Below are 13,805 nucleotides of genomic sequence, written 5' to 3' on the forward strand. Positions count from 1 at the left end.
TGTCATTTTTTTTTTTCTAAAATGATTAAGTACCTGAAATACAGCACTAAAGCAATTCCAAAGAACATCAGAGTATGTACTAGGCAGTGTTTGCAGCCAAGCCATTAAAATAGGCTTCCAATCTAACACTGAAGAACTCATGAAGACCATGCCATTACGAGAAACTGTTGCTGGGGAAGCATTGTCAATGTTGTGAGGTTCAAAAATAATTTTGCAACTGGGGGACATTGGAATACGATCTCCATTGGCCAAAGTCAGGGTCTTATTGTCATCCAGAACTGAGTTCAGGTTTTCAATCCATATCGCATCAACAGGCCCATCCAAAATTATCCAAATATGCTCACCCTAAAGAAAGAGACACACATGCAACTTCATGTAAACTGACCAAAAATATCAAAAATAGACATTTAATCTCAGAGGATGTGCTCTTGGATATAAAATCATAATTTGCTGCTGACTGGCTCAGTATGTACTGCAGTTTTCATAAACTGCTGAGTGATTGAACCTTTCTTTTTTTAAACTGTGCCACATTAAAAAAAATAATAATAATAAAAATCAAAGAATTGTGAAAAACAAGAGTTTGGACTGCTCTAAACATAAAGCTCTCCCTCTCTCCTACAAAAAAGCATTAGCAAACCCATCATTCATCAAGGTGGATTAAAACATTTCCAGTTAAATTAAGTCAGACAAGGCACATGCTCCTCATGGGATGCTACTTAGTTTTCTGATATAAGGCTTCCTACTGTATAAATGAGAACTGAATAAAACTGAAACTTCTTAAGATTTGAGTGTTATATTACACAGTGAAACTTCATGTGCAGGTGCAATAAAAGGATTTGGAAATAGAGAAGTAATGACATAAAATCAGACAGGAGAATATTACCTTTCTTGTCATGTCAAAACATGAGTAGCTCTTGCTTTTGAATTTGAACAGTAGGACTACGTGATTACAGAAGGAAGCAAAACTCTTAAAATATATTTCAATTCTGGAACCTCTGGAGCTTGGGAAGCACATTTCTCTTTGGCATACACACATAATTCTGACTTTGGGGTACATTCAGCTATTCAGATACAAAGCAAAACTAATACTGCATTTTCCCATTTGAATTTGTAACAGAAGATTTTTCACATAAATGACAGATAATGAGATCTTATGGAAATAACAATAAATGCCCTTATTAACTATCACAATAGAATACCCATTACCTTCTTTGCTTTTAAAGTTTTTCTCCATAATGTAGAGAAAATGCCATCTGTCCAATCATTTGTGGCAACATCAAGGGTACCAAACATCTGGGAAGCTGTGATTGCCTTTGGGTTCATTCTCATCTCTTTATGAGGAGCACCACAATCTGTCATTGCTTTCATCAAAACATTAATGCATTTGGTCTTTCCTGCACCAGTTGGACCTAGAGTCATCATACCTTAAAAACAATACAAACATGGTTTAAAATGAAATATCATGCTACTATTTAATGATCCTTTCCACTAGCAATCCTTGTTTTATCCAAAAGCTAATACAAAAAAGATGTTTCTCTATAAATGCCTGGCCTATTATGACAGGCAAGTCTATGTGGGTCTGCATTCTCCCTCAGGCAGTTCTGTTCCTTTTTGTAATTGGGAAACACAACTGCCTTTTGATGTTCACATGCAATGACATTGACATGACTGGTGGTAAACAAAACCAGTAATTTCTAAATGCATTTAATGAGTAGTTCCCAACATACACTAAACCAAGAAAATCTTTCTGAACCACATAAAACTAAAATATGCACCTGCATCTATCTACAATGACTCTTGACTATAATGATACATTTTTTCTTACAAAAATAATGATAGTAGGCACACTTTTAATTTCATCAGTATATATGCGTATTGTCTAAGGAAGCATGTCTTCAACAATAAATTAAGCCTACAGCTGATCTTCTTTAGTTTATTTTCTACATGAAGTATTTAAGAGTTCCAGAGTCTGTTCAAAAGCAAATGAACATTCAGAATGAAATTTCCAAAGCCTTCTATGGAAGCTTGGTAACTTCTGTTAATCCTAGTGGCAAATGGACAACACAGACCTTAGCTGGCTTTATAAACATCTTCAATAGAATGAAGGAACATCAAACCCAAATTACAGTCCTAATCTTGCACAATACAGAATGCCTGGTATGTGCATGTGGGTTCTTTATTTGCACACATTGCCTCTATTCCAACCAAGGGGAACCACGTTTTACAGATTTTTCTTCATTGCGTAAAATCCTATGGGGATCCATAAATCCAATGGTGTTTTTCCAATATGAGCAAGACTATGCAGTAAAAAAGCCCTGGCATCTAACTGTTAGGTCAATTGGAGCTGCATGACCAATGGAATAGCAGGCATACATGGAAAGAGGCATTTAGACAGAATGCCACAGTGGAGAAAGCACAGAGATCCCATGGATCTTCTTGCTGTGGAGATGTTCTTCAAACAGCTTCTTCCAGCAAGAGGTATATCTAATCACAATTTAAATCCTGGAAACTTTTATGATTCCTGTATCAGTGTTATAATTTGATATGGAACACCGAACCCAGCAGTTTGGATGCAAATTATATACTCAACCAAGTATTAACTACTAGTTCCTTCATCTAATCCATAATCTGAAATAATCTTTTGAGGCATTAGCTCTCAGACTATATGTGAGCAAGTATTTCCTTCTATTTGTTCCATTTGCTTGAGTTTACTGTTCACTTACTGTCACGCTAAAAGAATAAAAAGGATGGCTTCTTCAATGTAGATTTGCTACTTTGCTACTTCATATTTTCTCCCTCATAGACTAAAATGCCTAGATTTTTAAGAGTCTTGGAAAGCATTTCAAAAGAAGAATATTTCTTTTCAACTATGAATGGCAAACCTGTTCATATTAGCATCTTTGGTATTCTTCTTAGGACTGGGTTTTATTCAACAGCCTCTTGTGGACTATAAACATGACAAGTATAGAAAGCCTGACATTGGAACGGACCTGTGGAGGCCATCTTGTCCAAACTCTCTGCTCAAGCAGGTGGAAGGCTTATTTCTTCTCAGACTCACTGACCAGATTTGAAAAAAAGAGCACTTGGAATTATTATAGTGCATGCCTACTAGAATCTATGAAATTAAAGACCTAAGTAATTATTTTTGTAATCTTCTCAGTATCACTACTTCACAGTAACGTTAAACATAAGCTTCAGGACTGACCACTGAGAGCAACTGTGATTTTCAGAATACTGAACAAATTCAGACATCTCTGAATTTGAACAAATATTCTACATTTTAACTTGTACTACAGAAATTTCAATCATTCTGAAGGCTACCTTCTTATTTCCCATAAAAATGTAATGCTACAAAGCTAAAAATTCACTGTGTGCATTGCACAGTGATAAAGAGTCCTAATACTTTCCTATCCACATAAGCTTTAAAAATGACATCTGTCCAATTTCAAAATACATTTTTTGTGAAAATAATCTACACTCTGTACAGATAATATAAAAAACTTTATTGCTTTTATGTAGCCTCAAAACCTCTTCTCTCATGCTAACCATGTCGGACTCGTTGAGTTTCATACAGCTGAATGAGTTTAAGAATCCACGGTGGATGATGGATAAGCCCTGCTTTCTCTGCTTGTTTCTGAATGGCTGACTGTAGTTCAGGATACACTGCTTTATCCAGAGTAATTCCAGGGAATAGGTCATTAATGAGACTCATAAATAAAGGTTCATCTTCATCCACCTGTCAAGGATAAAGTAGGGAGGAAACATATTATTTATTAACTGAAATTCTTATTAGAGCTGTAAACACTATTCAAGAACATGCCATTTAAAAGACAGTAGTAGAAAAGTGTGTATTTTCGAAAGTAAATATTACACATCTGATTTATTAAGTGAATTTCATACAATGCAATCACAAGTAGCAATTTCTAAATTAAATACTTAAGGCTCATAAAAATGTTAACATTATAATGCAGTTTGTATCAATATAATCACACACGTTTCTCAATTTGCTATACAAGTCAGAAAGATTTATTAAAATTGTATTTTCCCTCAGATTTCTTATGATCTTTTTCATTCTGTAAATCACTGAAGCATGCCTATAGGTTTGATTGCATGTACCAATGAGCTAAACAGATTAACATCAGAAACAGTGTAATTGGTTCCCATCACAGGACTGGCCGCCAGTGTAAATACATGGACTCTAGATATGCTATAACCTTTCAATTACAGCAATATAAAGAAAGGATTAATACTTTAAATAGTGATAACAAGACAAACTACACTATACAAGGAAGTGTTAGCTGCTTCCAGGTACTTCATTCATTGTAATTCTTATAATATTCTAAAAAGACAACAGACTCCCAAAAAATGTTTAAATTGAAACTCAGGATTAAGAATCTTCTATGACATTATTAAAAAAGTAACACAATGTATTTTTCCTTTCTCTCCCTTGATGGGGTAGAAAGAAGAAAAAACAAAAGGCAGTTAGAGTAAGAAGTCAAGTCCCCTAGAACATTGATATTTCTGATTATTTCTCCACCTAATGTTTCTGATGTGTTTTCCTCTCTTTAAGAAATAGTGCTCTCACTATAACTGTATTCGGATAAAAATAAATAATCTAGTAGAAAAAAATGAAATGTATCCAGCTGCTGAAGAAAAAGAGCTTTTTGAAATGCATAATGCACTTCACAAAGTCTAATAAAGTACTGCTTTGGAAAAGACATTAGTGTTACAATACCAGTTTGGAAAGGTTCATGTCTCGCAGAACTCTCATCACTACAGTTTTCTCTGGCTCTTTGGGATTAGATCTTTTCACTGCTCCAAGTGTTCTTAAAACAGACAGGATATTTCTTAGTCCAAAGTCATAGTGAACCTTGAAATGATATATAAGTACAATTGGTACCACAAACACTGAAGAATTCAATATCAAGAAGGGGCTGAAAAGTATATTAACTAAAGAAATCTCAGATATTGAACTTTTAAATACTACAAATTTCACAGCTTTTCATCTTTTAAATTGAAACTCCAGCTCTGTTGCTATCTCATCCTGAAAATATTTTCCAGTGTTGCATGTCAACGCCTGCCAAGTCTCCCTTTTGGTGGTACACTACCACATTCATGCATCATCTGTAACAAAGCTGCTGCTTCTATCATTTTCCTAAATTCATAATGTGTCAGATACACAAACAGTAAACCACAAGTCTTCAGACTACTTTTCATTACCTGCACACGTAAGAACTGCTATTATCTCGACACGTGGGGTATTGGGATTGGTAACTAAAAGAGCCCATCACTTGCTGATATAAAAAGAATGCACTGAAATTATACAGGTACAATTTATTTATACATAAGCCTATCTTATCCTATAAATAATCTCAATTCATGTTCTGTTATTTTCATAGCAACTGAGGTATCTCCACAAATAAGATATCTTCTAACCTATATACAATTATTTTTAATGTTGGATTCACAATTGTTATCACTGACAAACTGGAACAACACACTGAGTACTACTCAAAACTTCAGCAGTGAGCAGTTAACTGGTTATTACTCATTAAGGTTGTAGGGGATATCAAGATGGTAAAAAATACCATAACTACAATTCAAAATAACTGAGAAAATTCAACAAATGATCAACAGAGGATGAATTTAAATAAAGAAAAGTGAAAAATACTGCAAGGAAGATGATACCCAACTGCAAAAAAAAGAGAGGAAAAACTCTTCTTTATTGAGGTGAAAATGAATCAGATGCAGAAAGCTTTCTGAAAGAAAGTATGCGTCATGGGACTCAAACCACAGATTCACCAGTCACATAAATCTACAATTATACAAGGTAATAACAATGCAAGCAATCCTTTTGGGAAGGTTGAAAAAGACCTTTCCATTGCAGTTGGCACTTTCATACTGTGCCCAAAAGTTGGGTTCCACAGTTGTAGTCGAACCTACACTGAAGATTATCTAGAAAATAAAGATATTAGCCAAATATAAAACATGCTATATCATGAAGAAGTAAAAAAAAACTTTGCTTTATAAGTAGGAGGAGTAAATATGTAGTACATAGTTAGAGTTACAATTAAAGTCTTCAATGTGCAAACAATTTCTGCAAAGAGGAAAGCAGAAGGAATAGATAGGAAAAGAAGCAATGTATTTAATTACAGCATGGGAGATTCAAGTCAGCTTTATAGCTTTATGGAAAACTTTGTGACCATAAGGAAAATCAAACTTTGGAACAGACTGCCTGGGAAAGTGCATGCTGTCTGTCAATTGCAAATGTTAAGGAGAGTCACAAATATTTACAGCAAATTATTTAGCTAAGAAAACAGCCTCAGTGGTGCCAAGTGACGACAAGCAATAGGCAAAAATGGAAATCCAAGAAATTCCTGTTCAATATCAGAAGAGTTTTTCGTCCACTGCAATAGCAGTCAGACGCTTCAACAGCTTGACCAGAGAGGTTGTGCTGTCTCTGTCCTTGGAGATACTCAAAGCCCACCTCGATGAGGTGCTGAGCAATTTGGATATATTTAAGCCTATTTCAGCATGGATACAGGACTCCTTCCAAACTTAAATCTTCTTTGACTTTATAATTGTATATAATTTATACATGAGCAGGATGTCCGAAGGGCTTCTGAGAGGCACAGGCATGACAAAGTAGCACATTGCCATGGTTTTGTACAAAGCTATGCTTCTTGGCTTCTACTGCAGAGTACAGAATCATGATGCATGAAGTAAACTGCCAGGACCAAAGATCAATGTAGCAGGCTTCTCTGGTCATTACTGAAGAAATGTTAGAGAGTCCTGATGGAATTATAAATTCACACAGGAGATTGTTTTCCACGGATACACTAGCTGCTAAAATAAGAACTATGTAATTTAAGTTATTAAGTGCGATGAAAGGGTAACATTCAAATGTATCATTGTTGTGTGGCTGGGTCTCAGATTTGTGCCTGTGTGCACAACCAGTATACTTGGTAATTATATTCATTAACAGTAAGGAACGCCTTTGCTAGCATCAATGTAGATGAGACAAAGGACTGACCTAAGACAGACTCCTTCAAACAGTTCCCTCTACACCTAGGCCAACTGAGAGGCAGCACTTATATGACTCAGTATGTTGATTAACATGCTAAGTGGAGAATCCCATTGTCTCCAGAACTCCAGGGCAGTTTCTGCTGCAGAAATAACTATACACAGAAACTTTCTGCAGATGCAGCAATGGTCACATAGAAAAAAAAAAACAAAACAAACAAACAAAAAAAAACTGTAAACAAACGAGACAATCAAAGTAAATTTTATATACAGTTAAGACAGTCAGTAGCAACGGATCATTGTGTCTGAGCACAGTAATGATCACACAGGATCAGAAGTCACCTGTTCAGGGAAGTTTCACTCGATTCAGCTAAGGACTACATTACAAGAACCCTTGTAAGAGAGCCATTCAGTGATTCACTGTGTGAGTGTTATGAAAACATCTCAATACGGTTTCGTGGGGTGCTTGCTTGGTTGACTGTTTTGGGCTTGTTTTGTTTTGTTTTGCAGGGGAAGGTTGGTGATTTTGTTGGTGGTTTTGGCAGGTTTGTTTTTAAGCACTCTCTCAAAGTGTGCCTGTGCAATAGTTCCAATACTGTTCCCTTTATGCAGTTCCAGTGTGACATCAAGAAACAAGGAATGCACTTTTGCTCAGGTAGATGGTGAAGTCTGTGATGCCTGCACAAATGCCTCATCTACAGAGGAGGAAACAAACATGTCCAAGACAAAATGAATACAAAAACTGAGACAATGAGAAATTTTAATCCTATTACAAACAAGCTTGAGGGAAAAGAGAGGTCCATATTCAACATGCATGAGAAAATCTACGTTGCTAACTGCTGAAACTGTGTGCTTATACAAGTTTTTCTAAACAATGTCCAAAAATTCCGCTTGAGAGAGGCCTCAGAAAATTATTCTCAGAAATGCAGCCCATAAGCCTGATAACTACTAAATGTATGAACATGGACAGAATTGAGGGAGTAAGATGGACAGCAACAAATCAATTAACACAAATAGATGCTACAATACCCTACAGATATAAGGTGATTCAGATTGCCTAAAAACTAATTTGAAGGCTAAATGGAATCACCTTGGGCAATTTACAAAGACAGTAGTGAATATATGATTCTTCAGAAGACAGTCTACAACATGCAGCCGGTGAGCCAAACTCTCTCAGAAAAAAAGAAACCAGAGAGAAATGAAAATGAGAATCTAGTTTGGTTGGCAATATATACTGACACAGTGAAATCACCAAGGGATGGAAAAAGAATGAGAAAATCCAAATCTATACTTTGTTATTTTACTTCTCAAATAATACGGACAATATGATGCTTTACCATCTCATTCCGGTGTAGTTGAAGATTTCTACACAGAAGCCAACAAAGTCTTTGGTAAATATGTGGTATAGATGTGGACTAATATAGTGGAGAACACAGTCGGTATGTACAGGTACATTAGGATTCAAGAGGAGCAGGCTTCTCATTTGAGCTGCAATTTACCTACTATTCGTATCATTTCTCTTCGAGACCCTCTAGTGGACAGTCAGCACTCAGCATTCAAAAGATAAATACTAGTTCTGCTCTTAAATGCAGCTTTGTTCTTTGCTTCTACCAGGCAGTTTTCAGTTATTTAAAATTCATACACTGTCTCTCCAATACATCTAGCCTTTGTAAGTGAGAAGACTGAAAAAACTGTCCTTTACAAAGCTCTTTACAGCTCTGTACACTATTCATCCTATCTTTATCACTATCTGCATTCTGTTTAAAATCACAAACTAAACTTCCTATCCTATCAAACTAGTTTGAAAACTAAAAATAACACAATAATTTCAAATTCTGATGCTGGAACTTGAAACTGAAAACCTTAAAAAATGACTACATTTCTGAGAGTCAAAATAATTATATATTCCATGAAAATATATTCTCCACATTCCCTTCCAGTGACAGCTTAGAGTTGGACAAATATTTATTTTACCTGTTTAGATAACTGCTCTTCACAGAGCTTGTAGAGTGTATAAAATTTTCGACTAAGGATTTGGTTGTCTCGGAAACCAGCACTTGCCAGCTTGACTCGCATAATAATGCCACGGTCAGGCACCATCATAGCAACTGTACGAAACTGAATCTTCAGATTTTCTGGAAGCTCCTGTCGTCCTGCGTAGCCAGGGTTCTGAGAAATGAAAAATATAAAATAAAATCTTGCTTGATGACAGCAGGATAGGAAGGTTTATCTTTTTTCGTAATTATTTTGCAAACACAGGTGCACATGCCAGATCACACCAGATAACTGAAGCATGTTACAATTACACGTTACTACTAAACTGTCCAAATATTGCAGTTCATGAAGTACATGGTATCACATATGGTATTTTGAGATGCCTAAGACACACAGATCAAAACAGGCAACCGCTTACACATTATATTGGAACTGTTTTAAACAGTTAGCTCCTCAGGGTCCTGATAGCATTGCAGTGCTGAAAGTTACTTTCTTAACTTCAATTGACCCATCCGATCTTTCACTAAAGAAGTCTCTATGACTACCATACGGGTCAGCTCTGAGAACAGTAGTCTCTGGCTATGCAGTAGAAACTTCTTAAATTCTTCCAGCAGTTTTCAAACAACATTTTCTCTAGACTTGGTATGTCACAAGTTAATTTGTCAGTTGTTTGTTTTTTTTTTTTCCCCAAAGTAAAAGGACAACATTAACACCGTTTCAAATATAGAAAACCTGAGAATAAAGGAAAATGTTTTAATTTCAAATTGTCCATATGTAGCCTAAGCTAAGGAGATGGGAGTACAAAGAAGCTTTTATGGCATTCTTACACTTTCTTGTTTCTTTGCCGCCTGCACTGACAGAAACAATCCAGTCCACAGGCACCAAAGATAAATCTTAGGGAGGTCAGTGAATCAGAGTGAAGGTGACTTCCTTCATGCTGTCATAGGGAAAAATTGGAGTTAAAAGCTCTTGAGAAGTGGTGAAATACTGACTGAAACATCTAGAGTAGTCCTTCCAATAGCCAATTACTTCTGTTCTATTTTGATAGACTTAGACTAAAAATATTGGATGGCTGGATTTAATCTCAAACTGTCAAATACTGAACTAAAAAAAACCTTAAAATATGTAGTTATGACTGCATAAATCAAGTCCTAAGAACCAGTTAAAAATATGGGCAAGCGAAAATATCATTATTTGAGAAAATTATTATTCAAACTCACTGTTTTCTAAGAGAGTTCCAGTGATTTTATCAGGGATACTTTTATGGACAATGATATGGGAAAGATTTTCCACACTAACATTATTTATATACATATATACGTACCATAGTCAGAAATATGCCAAATTCTCTGTCCATGTCAACAACGTCACCATCAGTGAAAATGAACTGAGGTTTCTTATTTTTCTTACACTGAAGTACAATATATATCTGCTGAGCAGCTACTGATAAAACTGGAAGTTCAATGCGGTTAAATTCATCAAAGCAACCCCATGCACCAGACTGGGCTAAACCTAAGTAAGAGAAAACAAGGAAAATATTTGATTCAAAACAGTGTATCAGACCAAGTGAGAAGAATTTTCATGTAAAATATATTCCATATAACATAATGTAACATGAGAAAAACAAAGAATATTAACGCAGAAGAAAATGAGGAATAAAAACTCAAAATAAATTAGGCTGTAATGATACTCAGAAAAAAATTAGTCTTTCTAAGAAAGATAAATAAAACTACTCTCAAAGAATCTTACATTTCTACAGTAACCATAAGGTGGTAATCATCTAGTAATATTGTATATACAAGGGGTGCTCCAAAAGCAATCCTTCCTATTTTATCATGTTGTCCCATGATGTTAAAGACATCATGGTATAGGACAGTAGGGGATGAACCTTCCCTCCAATATCCCATTATATGTTGTTGCCATATGACAGAAGGCAGCAGAGGGGCAGTCTGACAGAATGGCATCCGACATGGAAGTGTGGATGAAGCAAAGGTGTGTTATTGAATTCCTCCATGCAGAAAAAAATGGCACCCACAGACATTCATCAACACTTGCTGAATGTTTATGGAGAACAAACAGTGGATGTGAGCACAGTGAGGCAGTGGGGTGGTGCGTTTCAGCAGTGACAACAGTGACGCGAAAGACAAGCCACATTCTGGATAGCCATGCACAGCTGTCACACAACAAAATGAAGAGTGTCTCAATCAGTTCAGCCATTCAGGTTGGTGGATTATGACCAGAGAACTGTTGATTGAGCTGAATAATGGCTTCACAGCATTGCAAATGATAGTGGCAATGTTGGCATGTCACAAAGGTTGTGCCTTGGTGGCTCCCACAAATGATCACACAGGAACAGAAATAAAACTATATGCAAGTTTTTTGGGACCTATTGACCAATACAGGTGTGACAGTTTCCTGCCACACATTGTTACCAGTGACAAGACATGGTGACACCATTACAAGCCAGAATCAAAATGGCAGTCTATGGAGTGATGACATGTGAATTCTTCAGTGAAGAAAAAGTTCAGGAAGCATATCTCAGTGGGTATGTGATGTGCACTGTCTTTTGGGGTAGGAAAGGGGTGATCCTTATGGATTTTCTGGAACTCGGACAAATCATCATCTTGCTGACTATTCTGAAGGCTTGAACTTGCAGTCAGGCCAGAGAAGCAGTTAATTTTCTCTTGCAACACGATAACACCGAGTCCCATACCAGTTTGAAGATCATGGAGCACACTGCCAATCTTGGCTGGACTGTCCTACCACACCCACCATGCAGTCCAGACTTGGCGCCTTCTGACTTCCATCCATTTGAGCCAATGAAAGATGGACTGCATACGCAACATTTTCCTAGCAATGATGCCATCATGGCAGCTGTGAACAGTGGGTCACTTCCGGTGGTGCAGATTTTACAAGCACAGCATGCAGACTCTTGTTCATTGCTGGTGAAAATGTAATCCCCTAAAATTAATTCCACAGCCACACCGCAAGACAAAAGTTAGTGAGCCTATGCAGGAATTTTCACTGTAATTGTCTTTCTTGAAACCCACAGCTGATCAGTGTTTCTTACCACATGGTTCCAGCAAGGTCTTAGATGAGCACCTGAACTAGTGCTACAAATGTGTTGCATAACTATTATGAACAGGTAGGAAAAGAAAAAGAAAAAAAAAAAAAAAAAAGAGTGGTTTTGCTTCTGTATTTATTAAACAGTAATACCTGCTCTTTGGGATGCAACAAGGAAAAGACCTAAATCTGGACATTCTCTAACAGCGACTCTGTTCCATATCATAACATCTCCTATACTTACTATCTGTATATCAAATTCTTTCTGAAATTGCTTTCTCTATAGGATGATAATATAAGTTCAGTTTTAGACAAGCAATTTTCCTCAGGGAAGGAAAAAAACACTGTAATGCCATCTGCTGTATGGAGTTGGGAAATCTTACAATCAGACAATATCAGTATTCAATAGCTTTGAGTTATTTGGTTCTAGTAAAACTATTTTATTCTGGTGGTGTTTAAGAAAAAATCACTTTAAAAATAAAAATAAAAATAGAAAGAAAGAACAAAAACATACATACACACCCCACAAACATCCAAGCAAAAAACACAGCAAGCAAACTGTCCACTGTAAAACAGCTTACAGAATTCAATTTTGTTGTGCTCTGTCATATGGGCATTAATTTCTGTCCACTCAGAGAATATAATATGCTAATCAAATACGGAAAAGGGGCAAAAGTAGAATATAAAAACCAAGAGCAGAGAGATTATTCCTTAAGTTTAAGAATAAAATCAGTACAGATATCCTGGTCCTCAAAGTGGGTCTAAGAAATGGCACACCCGATCTTCTGTACTCTCAGGGAGACTTAAAAATGTATCTCTGCCATGCAGTGTTACATTCCTTTCCTGGCCAGTCACAGCTGGGTGGCCCAACCTCTGAATGCTACAACATAGCTATGTTGCTTAGTACATGAACTAAGAACCCACACTCAAAAACTGCAGCCTGCCACAACCACCCCTGTTCTGACAGATGACCCAGCAAGCCAGGTGTCCATATCCTACGTGCTGCCTCATACATCACTCCATCTACCTAAAAATAGGGCGATAGTGCAGTAATTAATCATGACAACTATAAATTCTATTTTGCGCTGAAATGGCACTCTTTTAAGAGTGCAGAGCACACAGGAGTGATGAAATTCAGAGCAAATTCCACTAAAACAGAATCCTGGCTAGCCAAAGCACAGACCATGCAGAGCTCCATATGAATGTATTCACCTTCTGAATTAAGATAAAGATCAAATCCTACATTAAATATTGCATTAACCATCAAATCACAAAAAGGCACCTCAGGTAACACAGCAGTTACTTGACTCTATAAAAACAGAACCTAAGCAAACATGATTTTTATATTCATTCACAGACAACTACAGAAAGGTTTCCTAAAGTGTATTCACAGACACTTTTCTGCAGTAGTGATAAAGTATGTCTGATTTGCAGTTCCTGGGCAATTTTAATATTGAACTTGATATAATATAAAACTTGAAAACTCCTCTTTGCTCTTCAATAGAATGATGCATTACCTCTATTCCAGCTCAAATCACTAGTTTATCAGAACCTATGTTGTGTTTCAAGTTTAAAAATCAAAGCTATCAAAGGTAGAAGTCCGGGTCCCGGATATCTCAGCTAGATTATCTGGCTGTGAACAGATAAAGAGAGACAGGAAGACAGAGAAACAGGGAAACAAAACTTCATTTCTGAGTCAACAAGGTGATGGAATATAAAGGTTA

The 13,805-nt window shown here is 36.4% G+C and overlaps 1 protein-coding gene across 6 annotated transcripts in view; it reads right to left on the minus strand.

Annotated features, from left to right (window-relative positions):
• Positions 1 to 13,805, minus strand: part of LOC100549719 (dynein axonemal heavy chain 5-like) — a 150,791-nt gene that overhangs the window by 83,397 nt on the left and 53,589 nt on the right. For all 6 annotated transcript variants that reach the window (XM_085220604.1, XM_085220606.1, XM_085220605.1 and 3 more), the window contains exons 43-48: positions 10,343 to 10,530; positions 8,998 to 9,192; positions 4,736 to 4,870; positions 3,547 to 3,736; positions 1,207 to 1,424; positions 34 to 345 (exon numbers count right to left, since the gene is read on the minus strand). In XM_085220604.1, the coding sequence (XP_085076730.1) occupies positions 34 to 345; positions 1,207 to 1,424; positions 3,547 to 3,736; positions 4,736 to 4,870; positions 8,998 to 9,192; positions 10,343 to 10,530 (1,238 nt within the window). The remainder of the gene's footprint in view (positions 1 to 33; positions 346 to 1,206; positions 1,425 to 3,546; positions 3,737 to 4,735; positions 4,871 to 8,997; positions 9,193 to 10,342; positions 10,531 to 13,805) is intronic.

Source organism: Meleagris gallopavo, chromosome 3 (genome assembly GCF_905368555.1).
Source record: "Meleagris gallopavo chromosome 3, MGAL_WU_HG_1.1, whole genome shotgun sequence".
Taxonomy (NCBI): Eukaryota; Metazoa; Chordata; class Aves; order Galliformes; family Phasianidae; genus Meleagris; species Meleagris gallopavo.